The 23,176-nt window shown below is 37.2% G+C and overlaps 2 protein-coding genes across 3 annotated transcripts; one reads left to right on the forward strand and one right to left on the reverse strand.

Moving 5' to 3' along the window:
• Positions 1-13,575: 13,575 nt before the first annotated feature.
• Positions 13,576-17,379, reverse strand: LOC149921849 (uncharacterized). Of its 2 annotated transcripts, none has more exons than XM_090163324.1 (9): positions 17,065-17,379; positions 16,574-16,635; positions 16,282-16,485; positions 16,098-16,211; positions 15,891-16,044; positions 15,773-15,825; positions 14,444-14,656; positions 14,152-14,367; positions 13,576-13,642 (listed from the first exon to the last, which is right to left on the reverse strand). In XM_090163324.1, exons 1-9 carry the CDS (start codon positions 17,105-17,107, stop codon positions 13,589-13,591), a joined length of 1,113 nt encoding a protein of 370 aa, XP_090019450.1. In that variant the 5' UTR covers positions 17,108-17,379; the 3' UTR covers positions 13,576-13,588. The 2 variants fall into 2 exon arrangements, with proteins under 2 accessions (XP_090019450.1, XP_090019449.1); XM_090163323.1 differs by having other exon boundaries at positions 14,438-14,656; positions 17,065-17,368.
• A 3,479-nt stretch (positions 17,380-20,858) lies between these two features.
• On the forward strand, positions 20,859-23,076 carry LOC149921850 (uncharacterized). The gene is made up of 2 exons (XM_090163946.1): positions 20,859-20,913; positions 22,529-23,076. Exons 1-2 carry the CDS (start codon positions 20,897-20,899, stop codon positions 22,935-22,937), a joined length of 426 nt encoding a protein of 141 aa, XP_090020072.1. The 5' UTR covers positions 20,859-20,896; the 3' UTR covers positions 22,938-23,076.
• Positions 23,077-23,176: the final 100 nt, after the last annotated feature.

The following is a 23,176-nucleotide window of genomic DNA, read 5'->3' on the forward strand; positions in this document are numbered from 1 at the left end:
TTTATCCTAATGAAAAATAGTTTATTTATCCTAAGAAAATTATTTTATTTATCCATTTTAGTTATCAGCAGCTAATCTATATTACTTGTCTATGTTAACTGAAAATACTAAAATAGGCTCGGTGCATAGATTGAAAAGCGCTATCCAGTTTTCAAAACTTTATGTTGACAAATTTTTAGTTTTCCGAGAAGTAGCTAATCATACAATCTTTCCTGTACTATCGCTGGCTTGAAGTTCTTCTCAATAAACTGATCCCTCTCTGTCATGAGGACTAGCGCGTTACATTAATTGCCGCACTATTAATAGACACTATAGTAAAATCGTCCCCGACTGCCGATCCAACGCCGCCGCCGCCGCCGCCGATGTTTTCTCTGGTGCCGAACCGCTGCCGCCGAGTCATTTACTATTCGGCGCGCCGCTGACGTCGCCGCCGATAAATTTCGTTCCAGACGCCGAATTGTTTTTGGATTTTCCTACGTAACTTTATTGTTTTTTTCTTGCGAGCATGCTGTAAAATTTTGTATAATCAAATTTCTGATTGTCCCTACCTTGAATTAAATAAAGTCAGAAATTTTGTAAATAAGCAACTTATACGAGCTGAATGCCAATTCAAAGTATTTCCTCCGATGGATGCTCGGATAATTTTTCTTTCATACATATAAAAATACCGAAAATTGATGTACCGGGTGTTTCAAAAGGTTATGCAAAAATTTGAAGGAGTTGTAGGGGGTGAGTTGAGAAGTTTGCCTGTTTTTTCCCATTTTCCTACGATGAGTTAAAAAAGCGCCAGAGAGCTTCAAAGTGTGACCAACTCGGGCCTACTAGCCCCTGGATGTAGCTGCAACAAGCTCAACTGAACATTGCGGGAAACCGGTGCTTGACCTACTTCGTTCCTGTTCTGTAAAACGAACAATACGTTTGTAACGAACTAGTCGCGGAGAAGTTCAAGTAAAACATTAAGTAACGTACCCAGAATTTGCCTCTCTCACGTCATCGACGATGGACATTGGTAAAGGTCAGTGAGACGGGGATGCGCTTGTTCGGGTAGCTTTAATAACAAGGCCCTTAGCAGGTCACGGTGTACAATAACTGATGGCTTTACCGGGTAGTTGGGGTCCCGCTCCTGTAACTCATAAGGGTGGTGGCGCACTGGGAGATGTTAGCTGTGATCCATTGGTCGTATATCCACCTCCGACTTCAGTCGCGTAGGGTGTAGCGACCAATTTTAGTAATGTATTAATGTTAGTTAATTCAGAAGCCCGATTTAATGTTTATTCTGTAATAATGTTTTCTTTCCCACGTTAGTCAGAATTTGACCTTGACGTTTCCAGGAAAGTTTACTGGTTGGGGTAATTTTGGGCCACCTGATGGGGATGCTGGTCGTCACCACCAGGGGGACCCGTGAGAAGTTATTCTTAGCCTTGACTGTTCTCATTGAAGTGACCGCGCCGCGCTTCGGACGGTCACTATGTGAGGGGGGTTGTAAAAGGTGACCTTGTGGACAGAGGTAGCCTAAATTCCCCCTTCGTTATTTTATCTCTCTCCGTACATACATCTTCGGGATTAGCGAATCCCCCTATTATATGAACAATTCACCGCAAACCCCCTAAAACCTTTCTCTTTTTCCCTGCAGTTTCTTTTACAACAATTCCTAATTAAGGGTAGCCAATTATCTTCTTCGGAATATTTCTCCTTTTTGTGTTATATTTTTAAAAATAGCTTTAAGTGATGTGTGATATATGCCTGGCGTCTCGATGGCGCCAGGCTTGACATAATTGCAAACGACGATTTAGTGGTGACGCTACGGCTGACCCTTTGAGGTGTCCCGCTTGTGGGAACCAAAAATTTAAAATGAGCGTGATAACGCTTTTCTGGCGATTGGTTGGGTCCAGCCAGGACTTAGGGTCCGGCTCCTCTGATTGGAGTGAAAGTGCGTGCCTCGTGAGCCACGTGAATTTGGCAACGAACAAAACCAGGGTGTTCGCGCCCTTTTGGTCAGAACTGGCTTGGGTCTCACGTTTATTCCATAAGGTCGAAGACACTCTCTAAGTTGTCCCAGAATCGGACTTTGAAAATGCGAAGTTGCGGTGGCGGGTAAGAGTGAATCCGCGAAATTCTCGACCGCAAAGTGCGGGTAACTTTACGGTCTCGCGTAGCTAGATAAGTTCTCGGTCGGCAATGACAAAATAAAGCTTCAATTATTTGTTTCCAGTTACGGGGAAACTACCGAGTATGTGCGCGTGATCAGGAACAGCAAGAGGTGCGGTTAAGGACCCCGACCAACATGGACCGCCAATCCGGACCGTCAAAATAAGTATTTTGAAATAAGGAGGACGGCTTTGGCCATCAGGTGTTATGTAAATTGAATTCTTTCATAAGTGTCATATTGTTAAAAGTGTTTTATTTAGTTTGGTTACCTTGGTAACCTGTAGCGCTCAGTATGTGTTTAGTTATTGTAATTGTTTTCTTGTTTTAATTTGGTTTACCTTCTTTAATTAAATGTTAATTATTAATTTTGAATTTCGTGTAATGGCAACTCTCAATTTAATGTTTAAGAAAATATCCCCTAGACATCCCTTTTCAAACTCGCTAACCCCGAAGGTTACGCGGGAGGGAGGATCAAACTCACCATTGTAGGCTTGGTCGCTGGGTCTCCTTTAGGCTAGGAGGGCGACGCAAAGTTTTGAGTATAAAATCCCTACAAGGGGCAGGAAACTGGATTTCGGTTCAGCTTAACGGAGATGCTCCAAGCATCTGTGATTGCCTCGACGGATTTGGCCCTTGCTTCCCAGCATTTTGGACGAATACAGGGTCTCTGGTGCCAGCTGAGTGTGGTTGCACTGGGTCACAGTGTGCCCGTTGTCCGCCTTTTGGTGCCTTTTCTGGAGGGCTAGTGGCTCTTTACCTAAGTAGGTAGGGTGTCGGCTGGAGATGCTAGAGCATCCGCTCTTATTCCCACAGCTGTGTGGGAAATGGGGATGGTTGTTCCGTTGCTGCACCTTTTGGAGGGTTGGGTGGCTTGCATCTAAGGTGTGAATGTCTGCGGTAGAGTTATCTTGCTGCCCTTAGCTGTATTGTCACCCGTTCGGGCTGTGGACGCTGGCGTAAGGCATTATGATGAGATCATGGACGCTATAACGTGCATGATAAGACTGCCGGTGATATGGGATGATCTGAACCGGTAAAGAAGTGCTGACCCAAACCTTTAATAACAAGAGGGCTTTCATAAATTCCTAAGTAAAGTCAGATTTAGTTAACATTAGGAGGTTTTATTACGGAAGCTTACCTCAAATTTTCCCTCTTTTATTTATTGTGCAGGAGTGCCATATTGGATTTTTACATTTAGTTAGAGCTCGGGGAAACGAATAAATTAAGCGCCAAAATTTCAATTAATCATAATTAATTCGATTAACTGTTTTTTTATGGATATTATTCGCGACTATTATACCATTTTATATGAACAAATAAGTTTTTATTTGAATAATTTTTGCGAGGGGTCGGACATTTGGTCAAATCCACAAATCCAAAATTCAAGAATTTCGCTCCCATAGACTTTGTTTGACAAATCCACAATAAAAAATCCTGGATTTTTAAAAAATTCAAAATCCCGTGCACGAAAGAGGCAAATGTCCGACCCCTCGAATTTTTGGATATGGATATAAAAGAAATGAACGGAAAATTTCTTATCCGAACGCCGAGCCCTACATTGTGTAAAGATAGACACAATAGTTAAAATCTATTAGTTACTTGTGCAAAAGTACTGAATAAAAATAAAGGGAGACAATAATAATTAAAAGTGCACAAAAAGATGTTTTTATTTAAAAATATTAAGCCCGACTAGTTACGGCCGAGTTATTGCGCCGTCATCAGGGCTATGACCCGTTTACAAAGAATTAAGTTATTTATAGTTTTTCCAGTTGTCTAGTTTGTCAATACCAGGTCCTACGACCTTTGGGTTACCGTCCCAACGCCACTACTGAAGATTTTCTCTTTAGCAAATGTTTAGAGCGCGATACAGCAAAGTATAAAAATAAGACATTTTTTGAGAAGTGGGATGCGGAATAGTTTCAATATGATTGTTGACCTTTTTAACAAGCACGTCGAGATAGGGTAAAACATTATTTTTCATGAGTTCTAGTGTGGATTTAATATTAGGATGTAAATTGTCCAAGTAGTCTTTTTTTAAGGCTTCAATGCTGTGTTGCCAGACTAAGAAAATGTCATCGACTTAGCGAATCCACGTTAGGGGTTTTTGGTTGGACTCTCTTATTGCATTATAGTTTCAAGATTATCAAGAAAGATATCAGCCAGAAAAGGCTTAAGGGGGAACCCATTGGCAAGCCCTCAATTTGTTCGTAAAATTCACCGTAAAAACATAAAAAATGGGGCTTCTTCACAAAGTCTGGTTAAAGTTAGGAAATCGTTAACTTCTATTTTAGATAACTTAGCTTCACTTTTAATTATCATTGTCTCCCTTTATTTTTATTCAGGATAGACACAATATTAAATAAATATTCAGAGAAAATATTTTTTTCTAAATCATAAAAGAAAATTAATTTTATTAAACTCAACTTTGAAAACTGCTCAAAATGATTTGCCTCATCTTAGTACGATCAAAGCTTACTTTCTTGGGGAGGTTGGGCCGAGTATTTACTGTCTAAAAGCGAAAACGTGCAAAATAAATTCCTTGAACTCGACCACATTTATTTCCTGAACTGAAAAACCTGCCTTACGACCACGGCTATCTTCTCGACCACTTGTGGTTGGAATCGATAGAAATATTCGCTAAAAAATAACAATGATTATTTCTAAAAAACCTTTTTGTAACTCAAACAATAGTTGATTATATAAAATAAAAGTGTTCTTTCCCAACTGGTTCAAATGTTGCTCTTACGTCACAAGACACGGTTTTATTAGTATATTTTTCCGCATAAGCGATTTGCCCGCACGCTAGAAAAACCTCTTTTTCATGATAAATACAAAACATTTAAATTGCACTGTATTGAAAAAGTGACCTCTATATGCAACATTACAAATTAAAAATATTTTTTTTTTTCAAAATAAAATAAACTAACGTCGTAAGTGTTATACTTAAAATAAAAGTTTATCATCGTTGATATTTTAAATATAAGTTACTTAAGTCAGGAGAACTAACATATAAAAAAATTAAAAAAATCGAAGGTGACGTTATTTTCGATTTTTGGGGGTCAAATGAACCCCCCTAATACCTTAATATCTTCTACAATAATAGTCCGATTTAAATTTCATTTCCAGATTCGGATGTCTTGTCGAATTTGTGATAAAGTGACTCATTTATTAGTATTGGGTAATTTCACTGCGAGTTATGGAAAATAATTGAATTTTTCGGGCCGCGAAGCCTTCGTTGTGTGTAAATTTCAATAAATCATAAAACACCCAATTTTACAGCTAGAGGGCTTAAATTTTGGGAATTGTCATTATTTCAAGCCTACATTCACACAAAAAATCATGTAAAAATCGGTGTGGTAGTGCTCCCAATCTCTCGATTTCACATGGAATGACCCAAGATATCTTAAAGTTTAAAAATTGATTTGTCAAATGTATGTATAAAATTCTGAATTTTTATTTATGAATGTTTAAATATTCTATTAATGTAGCGAATATGATTTTGTAAATGAACTTAAACACTCTACAAAAACCTATAACTTAGTTTAATTTAACGGTTTTTTTGTATCGACATAGTGATAACTGCTGTGTAAACTGTTTTATTGCACAAAAAATAACAATTCTATTCTATTATATTCTTTTAGCTTCTATTTATTTGCAACAGAGGGCGCTCTTGACAAATCAACATAATTCCATCTCCTTCACCCGGCGTTTCTATAACTGGTAATCTAACCTCTTATTTATTTATCTATTAATCATCAAAAATAGTTTTTTGTCACGAGAATCCGATATCTAAATGGATTTGATATAGACTTCTTTTGAAATAAAAGCGCGTCCAAAAAGCAAAGGCGAAAAGCCTGAAAAATATCGTAATTGAAAACGGGGCTTAAGACCAATATTGAAAATTAAACAACTAGAATATAAGAAAAAAAATTACAACGGCAAAATATAATAAAATTAGATAAAATCTAGGATATAAATGTTTCCGCAGGCACCAGCGAACAGCCCACCGAGTTTCACAATCGGGAGATAGTAAGGTAAGCGAAGTGCCATGGGCGGACGGTTGTTTTAACGCGGGGTCTGACAATTTTCACATTTTGGAAACGTGTTTTATGTAGAATTTCCAGTTTGAAAAGTCTGGTTAATTGAGGGCTGAGTCCCGCGCGCAATATATTCCATAACTGTATTACATCATTTATTGCATGCCGCGTGAGTTGCGGGTCGATGTTTAGTTGAGAGTTTCTTTGGTCAGGGGATAAGGTTTCGAGGCCTTTGGTTAGCTTATTAAATCTATTATGAGCTTTTGTCAGTTGGGTCTGGTCACCTACGAGCGTAATTAATTTGTGGGTATACGATTGCTTGGTAGAGGGTGCGCGTAAGTTTCAGGCACCTGAAGAAAAATGACCGTCTAGAACGCTACCCTGAGGGACCCCACTCTTAGGTGAGAGTGACTCAGACGTGCGACCCTGCAGAACAACAGCGTGCTGTCTATCTGTAATGAAGTTAGTAAGTCATTTTAAGGCATTACCACTCATACCAGCCATTTTAGGCGCTTCGACATGACCCTGTGCAACGGTTTAAACTCACCTCTCTTGGTACGCCACTCTAAAGGCTGTCATTTAATCGACGACCACGAATTATCGAATGTGAAGAGCTAAGGGTATGCTAAATGACTACGATAAATTACCATGCCTATGATCATTTAATACACAAATTAAACGCTTAACAAATACAATACTAAGCACCTACACAATTTCAATCAATATCGACTAATAACGTTGCAATTCCCCAACAATCCCAACCCACATGCATCATCATTCCAAACCCTCATTAAAATAAACCCCGACACTACTACTATATGCAATCATTAAACCGATACTAGTAAAATCTTATAAAAACTATTTGCCAAGCCAGCCATGTATAACTTATAATTGTACTTATCACAATTGTCGGTACCGATCGCTGATGCGTCACCTTCGGAAACGGAATTTGAAGAGTTGAGTACAGTTGGACACAGAGGAAGACTAGACGATTGAAGATAGCAGCGACGAACGAAGGCTCCGACAACGACACAGGTGGTGTTCGCGCATAGCGCGACTTACGAGCGAATAACTTATTATTTTACTTATGGTTCAACTACGAACTCTTTTAAACGCACATTGGACCCTAAGGTCCAAGCCCCATACTAGTTGGGCTTGAGGATTAAGTTGAGATTCCGGATTGATAGAAAAGTAAAAATAATAATAATGATATTTTCCACAGAGTTCCCTGGTTTTGATGTCAAGGTTCATCCGGAAATCTTGGGTCACGTGTAGGTGAAACAATCGCTGACCATGGGTGGAGTTTATACTACCCAATCCAAAAATTACGAGTAGTTACACTAGAGTTCTACAATTATTTGTGATTTACAACTGATACTAAGAAATTTTAAAAGTTATTCGGAAGATGGCTTTATGGCTTATTCATCATGGCTTGGCAGTTGGCTTGGCAATTACCCCAATTACTAACCCACCAAAATACACTAATAAATTATATAAAAAGTAAAATCCCCTGACAAGTAAAAATATTCCCACAAAAACCTAAGCGTACACTTTCAAAACAAAGTCATAAATTCGAGCATAAATTCGTCCACATGAAAGGTAAAACATTTTTCCCGAGAAACTCGGACGTTTGGCGATTTGACCATCGGCACGGTATTTTTTTTTGAAGAAAGGATTAAAAAGAAAGGTTGGGGACTCCCTGACGGCCATTAAGTGAGGGAAGGGGGAGCACTTAGGACGGCGACCAACAAAGGCTATTCTTATCTTCGCCGACCGAGCGGGTTCCAAGAAATGGGCCCCACACAACTTTATCTCAAACCTGGGGAGGGGTTATTCTACTACTTTTCCTCCCCGTATACAATTAGCACTCTTATTTAAATAACTCTATTTAATTCAAAAATTTCGTTGCATCTGGTGAGGGATTGTGTTGAAAGCCTTATATAAGATCGAGGTATATCACATCAACTGGCTTTCCCTCGTCCAACCAGCAGGTCCATTCATTAGTTGCAGACCATAGGTTAGATCGTTGAGAGCGTAAACCGTGTTGAGCCGGGTGGAGGAATTTAGTATCGTCCAGGTAAGAACGGCCGGAGGGGGCCATCTGCAAGCCGTTCTGCAACACGAGTGACATGACTTGTTTTAACGATTGGTCTGTAGTTCAACGGGTTTGAACGCACGCAAGTCTTGTGGATAGGTTTGATGGTTTCATACTTCCATGAACGATGTACGACATCAGTGTTAAAGCTCTTGTTTATGATAATGGAAATAGTAAGGTCGATTAAAGGGGCTAGTTGTTTTAACATGAAAGGATGGCGATCATAATTTCCAGCAGACTGATTCTGGTTCAAATCTGACAGTTGTTGGATGACGGAAGTGACAGTGAAAAAGAGCTCAGTAAGGCCAATCGCAATCGCCCCTTTTATTGCCCCTTTTATTAGGCGTTCTAGATGATGTGGGCGGTCCTGAAAACGGTTTAATCGAGCTGCATGGGGTATTGCTTCGTTTTGGATCAAATGTATCGGCGCCATGCTGTTGCTCTGAACTGACGGAACTTTAAGAAACGTGAGGAGAAGTGTGCTGGACCCAGTAAGTTAGTTCGTCGGTAAGGGAATACCATGGCTAACCGTCTCAAGGTAACTAAGCCAATATAACTCTACCTCTTCAGCTCTTCTACCCAATTCCATTGAAGTAGGTATGAATAGAACTCTTCATAGTTTCCTTTAAAATAGTCTCAACAGAGCCTGGTAGGATGAGCTTTAACGGTCTGGTTCGGGCTACGGCGTTATGGTTCCTCTTCCCAAGTGCGGGGCCCCCACTCAAATCTTCAATTTTTTTATAGGAAAAATAGGATTATATTTCTAAAAATATAGGACTTTATAGGACAATTTTTACAAAATTATAGGACTTTATAGGACAATTTTTACAAAATTATAGGATATTTAATTTACTAACTTTATGCATTTAAAAACAAAATCTATATTTAGTTAAATAAATCTTTGATTTTCACTTAAAAAATAGAAACTATTTAACCATTTTATCACAAAAATATACTATTAGCTAACCGTGTTAACAATGACAAAAGTATAGACTAGAATGACTTGGTATAGGAATTTATCCTATAGCTAAATCTAGCAATTTAACTGAGTGGCTGGATTTGAAATGGGCAAATTATCAAAATTATAGGATTTTATAGGACTTATGGGGGATTTTGCTAAAAATATAGGATGTTATAGGACATTTTGGAAAATATAGGATTTTATAGGAATTATAGGACCTCTGGGGTCCCTGCAAGTGCTGGTAATTGTACAACATCGTATAGTAGATGATCATCAAGTAAAGTATGATTGGACTCTGAAATAGTTGGCTATGTCTTGTGAACTCATGTACCAATTGGATTAGGTAGATTAGGCAAAATACCAGTATCATGGAAGACAGCTAGCTGCTAGAACATCAAGACCATACATCTGCAGCGAGTAGGAGGTCCACTATTTGGGCATTAATCACTGTCGGGAAAAATAATGCAACACCGCACCCTTTATGAGGGCCACAACGATCCCTGAGGAATATACTGAATTGTGGTTATCTCACTTCGCTGTCAAGAATGTCTGGTGTAAAACCGGTTTCCGTGATGGCCACGATATCAGTTTTAGTAGTTTGTAGAGGAGAGCTCAGCCACTTTATGCGCAGTTAGGGTGCTTGCGTTTGTCAAGAGTACGTTGAGGTTATTAATTGGCGTAACAGCTTCATGGTTCAGAATAATAGTAGTAGGCAGTGAGAATACATGTACACTTATACCCAATTCAAACTTAGGGGGTCTTGTTAGGTTTATGGTTTAAATTGTTGGTGTAAAGGAAATCACAGTCTAGGCGAGGTGTATTTACAATATTTACATCATTGGAGCAGGGACCATTAATGATTGATTCCTGCTGGATAGTCAGTTTTTGGGGCTGTTGAGGATACAGTAGTAATGGTCTGTCACAGTGTGTGACGGTTGGGCACTTTACCATTACGGATGCAGAGGTTTTTCTCACACTTATCCAGGCGTTGTCATAGTTCAGCTACAGCTAGTTTGTGGGCTAGTCTTTTAGCTGGAGAGTGATCGATCGAACAGGAGATTTTAAGATCACTGTTATTAATTTTTAGGTCCTTAATGCCACGAGGGAAGCTATAGACTGTAATGATGGGAATACAAGCTTAACAGGGCAACGATAGTTAGAAGTAGACTGTTCGGCTTGGTGTGGGAGCAGTCGAGGGTGTTTTACATAAGCTATGATTACGTCTTCTAATTCAACATCTCGCAATCAGTAGCGGCGCTAAGGTTTTTTCACAGATGGGCTAAGACTTTTGTGGCCCTTACAACTTTAGTGACCCCTTATAATTTTGGGGCTTGCCCTCCCAAATGTCTCTTATAACGTATACATATTTAAAAATTTAACTCGAAGTATAAATTGCACTCTTCTCTTTTTTTTACTAAACTCGTCAAGAACCAACTAAGGATTGTCTCTCAGCCTATTAGATAAATCTCTATTTATAGAGAGCAAGGTTAAATTTGTTAATCGATTTTCAGACATAGTTGTTCTTAAAAATGATTCGAGTCCATTAAGTGTACTAAAACGATATAAGTTATATAGTCTTTGGCGGGAACCTTGGATTGACCATATTTTGCAAAAGTGGTGAAATCGAAAAAATCCAAAATTTTCCAGGAAGCGAGAAGAGCAAGGTCGTTTTATTGTTGCTTCTCTCATCGCGTTTACTGGACCCCCTACTGACCTTGTATCCGTCCTGGAGGGAACACGTGCATGCCAGGGGTATTTCCCTAAATTTCCTTCATCCCCTTTCTTTTCTTTCTATTGTCCATTTAACTTTCTCTCAATTTCTGCTCCCTTCCTCTATCTGTTTATGGTCTACTAATACTATCTTCTTGAATAAACGAATTGATTTTGAAATATTTTACCCCAGAAAACGTTTCCAAACAAATTTCTAGAGATAAAGAAAATTCATTAATTGAAATATGTGGCCTCTTAATCATAAATATGTGGCCCTTTTAATATAAATATGTGGCCCCTCTCAGAAATGCAGGGGGGGGGGGCTAAAGCCCACTTCAGCCCACCCTTAGCGCCGCTACTGCTCGCAATAGATCCTGAATCTTTGTCAGGGTTAAATCCTTTAGTCATTTTGTGGGCTGAAAAGGTGGTTGGAGACTTGGTTGCACAGGAAGAGCACCTCCAATTAATTTTTGTATTCTGAAGGTCTTTTAACAGGATATTTACGCAAGCAATGTAGAAACAGTGTAGTGGTTTTCAGGTTGTACGGTTCCCACAGCGCGAGTCTTAGCCGGATCTTGTGAGAAACAGTTGTGGCAGGTATTAGAGCGACTCGATGGCATATCAGTTACTGTAGAGTATACAACTAACAACAATGGTATTTACCTAAGTAGTACAATGGACGCCTTTAAGCCTGAGCCAATGCATACGGATACGGCATGGCCGCTCTTGCCATGTGTATATCCACTCCACTAAGCCTAAGTAACCTCAGTAGAAAACTGAGTTTACAATTAGGCAAGGAGTGACGTAGACAAGAGCGATTTTCGAATCGCACATCATAATTATTTTTCCACTCTTAAATTTTGTAAATAATCTCTTAACATTTATAGAGTTTATTCTGGATAAACTTTGCGTACATTTTTTTGTTATTATGTTTCGTAAAAACATGAATTCTAAATTTATTTTAATGTCTGTCCCTTCTTAGCTGTAACATTTACAAGAATAAACACTGTTTTTTCAGTTCGTAGAACTGGTTTTTGTATAATTAGTCATTGCCATAAGAATTTTACTTTTAAACTTTAAGGTAATACTTTACCCAAAAAGGGATTTATTTTTAATTTATGGGACAAAAGAATATTTTATGTAAATTGTAGGGACAATGGGCGTTTACTAAAAAATTTGCCATTAAAGAAACTATTATCTTAAATATTGTGTTTAAAAAAGTATTATTTTTATTAATAATCATATTAATAGTACAAATGGGAGTTCTTTTTAAATTTTTTTTCCAAAAGTATTGTGGGATAATAAATCAGGGTTAAATGTACTACAAGCTTAAATCTAAACAAACAAAAATTTTTGAGTAAATTACACAGATTAAAAAATAAGTTGTTGACCTAATAAGTTAAAAATGACAAAATGGAATGCCGTATTAGTAATAAACAAAAATTAAATCACAAAACTGGAAATGTTATCACTGTTCGTGTAAAATTGGAGTTAATCCTCGAAAAAGCTACTTTGATTAGCAACATTTGAAATCCTATACAGTATAACTACCTAGAAATATCTTATTTTAGTTCTCAAAGTAAAAAATGTACAAGATTTGTTTCGTTTAGTTTCGAAAAATTGACATACTCCAGTTTGATAGGGTAAATACGGGAAAATCTTAGTATCTTGCCATTTCAAAAAAAATTATTTTCTCAGCACCACAACTAGTTATACTAATTTTCCATTTAGCAGTCACTGTAAATACTTTTAGATCTAAAATTTTTCAACTTATTAGGACAAATTCCCAAAATGTTTTTATCACTTTCACATAAATTTTAAGACTACTTTTCATTCTACATTGTGCGATTCCCACTTACCCGCTTTTAGAAAAATTCCCTGACCACGACTTTATGTAACGCAATTCAGAATTCTTTAAGTCTAACATGATACGTCTAGGAATTGCAATGGTTAAATCGATCTTTGTTTCTCATTCTGGCTGTTTTCTTGGCTTTCATCGCTATTAAGAAACCTCACAAATGCGAAAACATGGCTACATTTTTCAAACATTACGATGTAACTTGTATAATAGCAGGATAGAAACCTTTACACGTTCATCTGCACTCGCGACAACCAAAAAACCATTGACAAATAGATTACCAACAGTTTTGAATACAAACATGGGGATAGTTCAATTGTACAATTTCAAGTAGTTTTGAAAGATTTAGTTATTAAGGCTTGTAAAAATATTACGTCCAGAACTATTTCAAATTTGTATAAATACCAAATATTCTACGACACTTCCTTTCAACAAATTTGACCAAAAAAACCTTTCAAGAACAGTGACACTCTATAAAAATATGTTAAAATGAGATTTTCCTAGTAACATTATGGCTTATAGGTACTTTTAACAACAAACTTAACCAAAGCTCATCAGCTAAATACTGCGAGTATATTTAATAAGAGTAAAAAAATAGCTAAGAGCTAAATCTACGAAATACTAATGAAATATAATTAATCACTGCAAATGGCACGAGTTTCTTTGGAATGCGATACAGGAATTTAAGTAGGAGCAAATGTAAAATTGAGCCACAAAATATCAGATTCGTTGCTGACTAGTAACTTTCCCCTTTTTTACTTCTTGCGTAAAGCTTTGTTTCAATGGACCAGCGAGGAGGGGAAAATACCCATGGCAGCGTAATCCCTTATGATCTTAATAAAATAAGGGTTATTAGTATAAGCATAAGTGGATAATAAACATAAGTATGACACTTCCAATTCACAAAAAGCAAATTTTTAAATGATTGTCTGTTTCGCCAATGACAACGTAAACCATTACGTACCGACGGACTGACAACTCTCCACGATCTGTTACTAGTGGAGGAAGCCCAGAAATTTGCCCGCAGCCTTTTTGACAGACCAGCCAGGGACTATTGAAAATTGAACTGCTTTCAAAAGTGTAAATAACGCTTACTTTTTTAAAATAATGATGCTTTATTTCAAATATAACGCGTGTACGCTCGTATTTCTCGCCATCCAACTAACCAACTATTTTGCCAATGGAAAGAGTAGGAAGGGACGAGTTTCATGTTAGGAAACTTCCTATTTCGCAATCACTCCACGACAGACTATCATTACCCGAATTCGTTTGGTGCCATACTTATGTTTATTACCCACTTATGGAATAAGTTTATTAATATAAATATTAATTTATGTTTTACTTCTTTCACTTTATCTTCGGATAAATTAGGCACCAAGTACTGAAATCCAAGACTCTCTAGCTTGCTACCATCCAAATTGAGGTGTTTATTGTACAAAAGCTCTTGATATAAGTAAGGATTTAGGGGAGTATTGACTATTCCGTCCTTGTTACACGCTTCTGCCCAAGGGCCCATGTGTTTATCGTTAATATCATCGACCAAGCCAGTCATATCGGTCTATATAAAAAAAATTTAAAGAAAAATTATTACGGAATTACCGCAGCAACACTTAGGCATAAACACTTACTAGTACCTTGGCGAATGTGGATGCGACGGATCCCAAGTAGTCATGATTAATGTTAAATATTTCCGAAATTATTTCACTTATTCTTCCTTGAGTTGTGTTTCCCTTATCAACCACGTTGTAAATTTCACCAGATTTTCCATTCAAACAGAGGTGCCAAATTGCGCGGCACAAATCCGATATGTGTACAGTGTGCATTTTTAAGTCTTTGGTCCATAGAAGCTGCAAGATTTTAGAACTATTAGAATGAATTCCTAGTACTCTACTGATATAACACACATTAATTCGGGTGAATATCAACACACCAACGCATGTTCGGTTTTTTTATTTTAATTTGGGTACTTTAGACGATATTGAACATTTCTGTGTCAATATTATTTAGTGGAAATGAAATTCACCAAAACTAACATTTTCTAGCGTTACTATTCCGTTTGTCGTATAGTAGAGTACACAAAATTTTCCATTTTGTGCAATATTGGGCAGGGACAAAGAATTTACTATTTTTTCTTGGTTATATGACCTCTAGGTAGCGACGATAGCCGGCCCATCGTGATTAGCAAGAATGGGGTTTATGGTTATATTTTGGTATTTTTCCACGATACCTTTTTACACTCGTCTTGTGTTCGGAGATAGGTGCTTTACCATTCTAACATTTAATTTCAGCTAATGTAACCATTTCCTCAAATAAAATTTGGCCAATGCTTTACTTTTATTGCATATTTATCTCTTTTAAGCCCATTGCGTATACTACTTCACCTACAACAATGAAGCAGGCTGAATTTTGGCGAAAGGCAACGCTAAAAACGTTAATTTTACAAAATTAATTTCTCAACAAATTTTAATTTCCGCAAAATAATTTTCAAGCTTCCAGAAAAATCAATTAAGAAAAATCACACTTGTGTTGGTGTGTTGATATTTGTCATTAATTCATTAATAAATATCAATGGGTCAGAAATACACGAAGGAAATTATATTATTATAATAATAATAATAATCAGCTAGGTTAATGCCCAAGGCACCACCTTAGGCCTAACTCATCTAGCGACTTATAAAGCCATTAATTTAGGTGTGCCGGGTTACAACGCGTAGGAGGGTGGTGGGAGGCACAGAAGCCCTTCATGCCATTCGAGCCAACAGCTCCCTACACTAACTATTACCGTTAACCTCGACAAGGTATTTATTTCCTCTGAATCCTTATAGCACAGAGTATACCTAAAAATCGTGAAGTTCCAAGGTGAGTGACATACCATGACAAAGAAATTGAGTTTAGTCATGAAAAAAGCTCCCTGATATTTCAATTAGAGTATTTCTGATACTTTATTGTAATTTCAACCATACCTTCATCATTTCTCCTAAATGACGATAAACAGCACCAACAACTAAACGAGGAGCTGTGAAAAACCATCATTCTTACAAATATCAAACATATAAGATTGTAAAAAACTAAAATATTTACTTATTCCTTGTTTATCACCCGTTCCGTACACTATGGCTGGTCTTATAATAACGTAGTTTAGATCGGTAATTGTGGCCAGCTCCTCCTCCACCATTAACTTAAAGCGAGCCATTCCCGTCCATGGATCAGTTTTAGTGTTCTCTTTAATTGGAGTCTACAAACATTAAAATAAATTTAAAATTATTAAAAATTTTAAAACATTCTTACCTTTTCACTTGAGTACATTTGCCCTGAGGATAGTTCAACGTATCGTTTCACTTTTCGTTTTGCAGCTTCCTTTGCACAATTTAAGCTTAATTTTACTATTCCTTCTTTATAAACCTAAAAAATGAGTGATGATTGTGTAAGAATTTGTGATTCCGTGAAGTTTTCTATGATTTTTATGTCTCACTGGGTCAGATTGGCCTGGTTTCATTTCAGCAGCTAAGTTGATCACATAGTCGTAATTTATATCAGGGTCGTCAAAGGCATTTTGACATGAGCCAGGGTTAATCAAATTTGCACTCTTAAATTCTAGTAACGGATGTGCAAAAATATCTTGATGTTTTTTATTCATCCAGGCCATTTGTGGAGGCACTTTGTCAGATACACGAACCTTTAAAGCGCAATATAAGTTTAAAATTAACAAATGATAAAACTGAACTTAAATATAAAACCTTCAGAAATAAAACAAATCGTTCTACCTTTGATACCAATTCATTTGACAACAAATATTCAACTAAATGCCGTCCAATAAATCCACAACCTAGTGTCAGGAAAAAATTCAAAAATGCAAATATATTGTAATGTTTTTTGACTCATTTTTGTTCAAAGATCTTAATTAATTGATTAGTAAAATTATTAATTTTAATTTACACTATTTCAAATAAATATGCATTAGTTTTAAATAAAATATAGAATACTAGAATACATTTGACAGCTCATTAGCATTAATCTAAGGAACAACGCCCAATAATTCTGAACGCACATGCTTTCTACTGTACCGGTCTTTGTAGTTTCAGCTCTACTAATGAATGGTAATAAAAATTTGAATACCGTTAAGCCTTTGCCCAACTAAATTTTTAAAAACAAAATTTTACCCAGGTAAATTGGAAAGGCAAGTAATTAAAATACATAAACTACTTTATTAAATAATTCATGCACTAATTTAGCTTATAAATTAAGCGATAAATACCTCCTAATATTAAAACAGCGGGTTTTTCTTGTGAACTTGACATATTGCCGTTCTAAAAGGCTAAAACAAAGATGGACCCGTTATTTTTTCCAGGAATTCTGTTTTAGAGTGCAGTAGGTTCGATGACAAGGTAGTATGACAGTATACTAGGGCGATATTTTCGAGTGAGTATAGGCGTTCTTCCTATATTTAACATCACGTCACACTAAGGAAATAACATTATCAAGCCTAAAGCTTAGTCCGGTCTACGATGTAAAATGCAATAGACCTAAGATTTAATTATACACTGCCTTCTACCGGTATAAGTTCTCAAAAATAGTTTCGCAGTACAACCCTACAAACGGTGTAATCAAGCCACCCTAATCTGCAATAAATAGATGAGATATAACACAATTATCTGCGAGTCTATGATTACCGTTATTTGTGAATTGTGGAGTTGTAAATTACACTACTAGATGTCACGGCGATATCATATTAAAATATGGAAGCGGAAAAATCGTATATTATTGTTTTAAATTTCTCTGTTACTTTCTTTGTTAAAAGTTACGGATAAATTTTTAATCTAAAGTAGATCGATATCAAAATTCATTGTACCGTTGAAAATAGCACTAATGAAAATCTTTCATTGGGGTAAAGGTGCTAGCTTCTCAGAGATAGCGCCTATGATCTAGCATCTTCGGTATGTTAAATATTAGCTGACAGCCATTTAAAGAATGACCGTACAATTTTGGAGGACTACGCTCGTCGAAGTAGTTAGCACATCGAAAGAGCCATACCAAAGCTGAAACCGGCGCGCTATTATTAGTTTCTAAAGGGAATAGGAAGTAAATCGAATCATCGTCTGCTAACACGCACCGCGACTTGTTTTTAACGTAACTAGCACCAATCACCCTTAGCTAGCTTCTGTTAAACCAAGGACAGTAGATACAGGGACGAGAAAGTGTATTGGCGGCCTCTGTGGGAATATATCACCTAAAACGACCTAAACGCAAGGAGAGTTAGTTGTAAACAAAACAAATGGTCACCTAATTTTAGCGGTTCTTGACGAGGCTTAAGTGTTCAAAACAAATGGGCATTTTTTTATTTACGCTCGTAGTTTTATTTTTAATTTAACATCAAAATGGTAAAAACTAACTTCAATAATACTGTCCATGGTGAACCACGTCTTAACAATGGCCGCGGTTTGTTTACATCTAACTCCCCGTGAATATGAAGACGTTTAAAATCAAAATTTTTTTTCCTGCTTTCTCGTCCCTGTATCTACTGTCCTTGGTTAAACTTAGTAGCAGAAATATAAATTTCGTTGATCCTCCATGAATATGAAGGCGATGGGTATGACGTCAGTCCTACATCACTCCACACCAAAGACTATAAATACGCTTCGCTTACTAGACAGGCGTTTTCTTACAAAAAAACCTGTTAACACTTTCGAAACACGGTAGAAGCCTTTGACCAGCCGTTAGAGGCGCCACTAGTAGCACTCTGAAGCGCGGGGAAAATTTTGACCAGCGTCCGCTATCGTATGCAAGTTGAGCCATTGAACACGCCAGTCTATTTATATATAGTCTTTGCTCCACACAACACTAGCAGCAATGATTTCAACCATCTGACACACTTATGGCACGAGTATATAGGACCAACCTCGTAAGTGAACTAGAGTCAAAATCGCAGGGTGGAGTGTAGTCTATGATGAGGAGACTTAGAGCAAGCTTAGAGGGGATGAAAATCCGATGTTTAAGACCCAAAATCGCGGTACCGTAGCGCCACTACCGGATCCTGTGGTAACATCCTCCTCTAAGGCTCCGTCATCTTTTACTGTACCCACCCGGTCATTTTGTCTCTAGTTCACGTAGAGACTCTTTGCTGATGAGAAATAATTATTGACTTATGATGCCCGTCTCCTTTAAATTTGAAAGGGGTCAATCGGTGCCTCCGTAATTCTTAGAGACCAGTGCGCGCTCCATTACCGGAAGGGTAACTTTTTTTGGTGTAGTTGCGATATTTCCCGAGAGGTGGCGCTACTTCTCAAAATGTGTGTGTGTGTTTTTTTTTTTAATTTTGGCGCTATAACACAAGTATTCACGCCCGAAACGAGTCGAGGTGGCGTAACAGCGTTGGCTTCTCTAAGGTACTAACGTCTGCTTCAGACAAATTAAAAAGTCATAAGAACCACCAATCCCCCAAACGGGTGGTCGGAATACTTCCGTCACGGGTGTCCCCACCCCTGTCCCCACGTATCAACCCGTTGGCGGGGCCGTTACACATATCTCGCGCTGATTAATCAGATGGTGTCTTCGCCGGGCTCGCGGTCTTATCAGACTCAATCAGCCCTGTCTTCTTTGAATAAAAAAACGTTGTTTCTTAAATAAACGTATCAAAATACAAGAAAACGATGCCAAATTATATTAAAATGCCAGTTTAATTATTTATTAAGTCAAATTAACGAATACCGATGAGGAAAAACTAATTTAGCGTCTGCTTTAGCCGCTACCTATCTAGGTTTCAATGGCGAATCAAAGGGGGCGTAGCGATAGTTTTTGGTCGCGAATAGACTTTGAATGATATAGCTTTATTTACGGTGAGCCATACAAAATGTTGCTATTTTTAAACAATAGGCATAGAAATATTATTATTCTAGATATTATAGGAATTGATTTCAATATTGTATTAAATTTATTAAAAAATACGCTTTTGAAAATGCAATAATCATGTAAATCTAAGTAAGCCAAGTTTCATCACAAATTAAATCAGTACTTTATAACAAATTAAATATCAGTTCTTTATAACAAATTAAATATCAGTTCTTTATCACAAATTAAATACCAGTTCTTTAGCATTTTTTAAATATCAGTTCTTTATCACTATTTAAATATCAGGTCTTTATCACTATTTAAATATCAATTCTTTAACACAAATTAAATATAACTTTAAATAGCATCGTGGAATCTAGGAGCAACAAACACAAGGAAAACGCAGCTAGCCTTTAAACACGCTGATGCAGTGTTGTGTACAAATTTCATTGGACGAGCCTTTACGCTGAAGTTGGCTGAACGTTTTACGGGCGGGGGGGGGGGGGGATATAATTTCCGAATTTCCACTTCCGTCGGCAGCAGGCGCTAAAGCATCTAACCAATGAAAAATGTACACCGGAAAATGCACGACATTTGACGGATTGCGTTCTCCTTGTGTGGGGTGTTGCTCCTAGATGGAATCACATAATACTTTACGAAGTCTTTCTCTTTCAGGCAGCTTCGTTTATTTGCCGTTGTGTTGTCTAAAGAAGGCTCAGTCTGTGCATGTTCCCTGCGTATAAGCGGTACTGCATGGCCTAGCAATATTTTCATTTTTGTGGACGCACTAAAATCTGATCTTTTAAATGGCTGCTACAGACGAAGGCTTTTCTTTTGATGCTTAGTTGTTTGGACATTTGTGCAAGATTAAAGAAATCAGCGTACACCGGCCTCCAAGAATTACAAAGGCACCGGATCAATTTACAAAATGAAAGAAATTAACCAGGATGCATTAAAACCTCTCTTTTTGGTTATGTTTTGTAGATATTAGGGGCAATAAACCTAACAGCGCGTGAAAGAATGATGAGAGGCCAGTGGTTGTTCGCACCTGTTGTTGGAAACTCTAATCAGGAGAGAGAGGGGGAGGTTTTACCTGATGCCATGCTAGTGACACAATTATTTTCAGTCTGACACTATACCAGCGGAAATGTGAATGGTTGACAAAATAGACAGAAGTTCGTTTACCTGGCATTACAATAATGAATAATTTAAAAGTCTAAACTTTATAACAAAAACTTTTTCTATAACTCTTCCCGCCTGTCATGGAAGATTCCAAAAGGTAAGGGTTGATACAATTATCTTTAACCATTTTGTAAGAGTTAGGACTTGTACAAACCCACACTAATTTATCCAAACTATGTAGGAAATGAGGTAAAAATATATTATATAGTAATTATTTTATTTTAATAAAAAATGGCGGCCATGGCTAAAGATAACCAGCTAAACTACTCTATTTTAGGTTTTAGGACAGTTTTTCTAGGGAATATATTTTAGGGACCATAAATAATTATTTACAGCTGAATGTAAATATAATGAAATGTTACGATCTAACGCCTAAAATACTTGTCTAGGTTAACATTAATAGTGAGTGTAGGGAGCTGTTGGCTCGATCTCGTGGCATGCAGGGCTTGCCACCACCCTCCTACGCATTGTAACCCGGCCACCTGAATTAAGTGCTTCAAAAGTCGCATGATGACTTAGGCCTAAGGTGGTGCCTTGGGTATTATTATTATTATACAACTTCAGTAATAGAGCCTGTTCAAGCACACTTCCTGACGCGCCATCTACTAGCTGAAAAGATAAATTATTAGTATTTAATTTCGGTTTTTTTCGATTTAATGAAACTTAAAAATAACAGTCGATGGTGCGATAATGAATACTGAAGTAGAGTTTTACTTCTGATAAAAGTCAAATATAAAGTTTAAAATTATTCTAGGGAAATCTCTTAAAATTGTCAGGGAAAACAGGGATTAGTCAGGAAATTTGAATCTGAAAATATTGTGGCAACACTGTAAAACACTAAAAATGGTCTTATAATAATTAAAATTAATACCTGATTCCAGTACGGAAAAGTCTGCTTGTCGCCGATGTCCATAAGATTCCATATTCTTCTCTGATTACAAGAAAAACGCGGGTTTTCTTACTTTAACAAAAACAAATATCATGGTTTTTCCCTAAGGTTTAATTCTTTCTTAAACCCAGTGGGATGTCTAAAATAATATTGCGCTTTCTGCTTTAAGCTAGCCTTGAAATAAGTCAACGACCTAAAGCGTAGGACAGTAAAATGTAGAAATATGACCTAATATTAAAAACGCAAGAAGTGATGTTATTCTCTCGAAACATGTACCTTCTTCGTAGGATCCGTTGAGTTTTCGCTTAATACGCTTAATAATAACTTTTTTAAACGTAAAATATGATTTTTAAATAATTAAATATTCATATGCAGTTTAACATTTAACAATCGTAATAATTTAGTTAATAATATTTTTAAGTATCTACTTTGGTCGGTATTTAGGGCGAAAATAGCCAACACTAAGATGGATGCTATTTCAGCCCAAAAATCCATCCAAAATAGACTCGTAGGCTAACATCACCCGAAAAAGAGGCCAAATAGCAACGACCATAAATTTTCATTCGTGATGCGGTGTACTCTTCGGCGATTTGGCGGGGAATTAGCCAAATTAAATTTGGTGTCTAAGGCCTCGGGCCGACACCACTTTTTAACTATAAAAAAAAGCCATCATTAAATACTGTCTTGAGCCAGCGAAGGTACATGTTTCTTCTTTTGTAGCCTCAATGGCTACGGCTTTCATAAAAGTTATATTGTTTATTTTGCCAAAAAACCTAATTAATGTAAAATTCCACAGCTTAATGTTTATTGTTTTGTACCGTAGCGATAAAATCGAGTTGACGGCTTTCATTTTGATTTTGTCCGTGGGAATATTGGTCGCCACCTCCGTCCTTTACGCCCTCTACCGTCAATGCAATCGGAAGAGAAAAACGTTTGATTTGGCCAGAGGAAGTTACCCAAACAGAACGACTCTCTTCGAAACGGCGCCATCAGCCAGCGACGCTCATAAAGGAACGGGGATTCTGTTTGTGGTTCAGAGCAGTCCTCTACCGACTCTGTATACAGTTCACGAAGGTTCCTCGCCTTATTACCGTATTCTAGAAGAATATCACGAAAAGGGCTGCGACGTTTACGACGCTGATTGTAACGGCGAAGACAATGGCCCCATGGAAAGAATATTTTCCAGTCCCTCCAAACCAAGTACTTCTTCCAGTTTGCCGTGTTTGCATTGATGATTGTAACGAATATGATTCATTGTCTCGCAATTACATCTCAAACACCGCCTAAATGTAGATGTTGAATCCAAGCAGCCCCTTTCAAACTGACAAGTGAGTGCGCCCCTAATTTAATAGTTGTTAAACGTGAAACCTTTAATAAAACTAAAAAAACATCTTTAAACTGAAATACAATAAAATTAAATTATACCCAGGAAATTACTTCCCGAAATTTTTAACGTCTACATAAATACCTT

This window comes from Leiobunum rupestre, chromosome 11 (genome assembly GCF_980474605.1).
Source record: "Leiobunum rupestre chromosome 11, qqLeiRupe1.1.hap1, whole genome shotgun sequence".
NCBI lineage: Eukaryota > Metazoa > Arthropoda > Arachnida > Opiliones > Sclerosomatidae > Leiobunum > Leiobunum rupestre.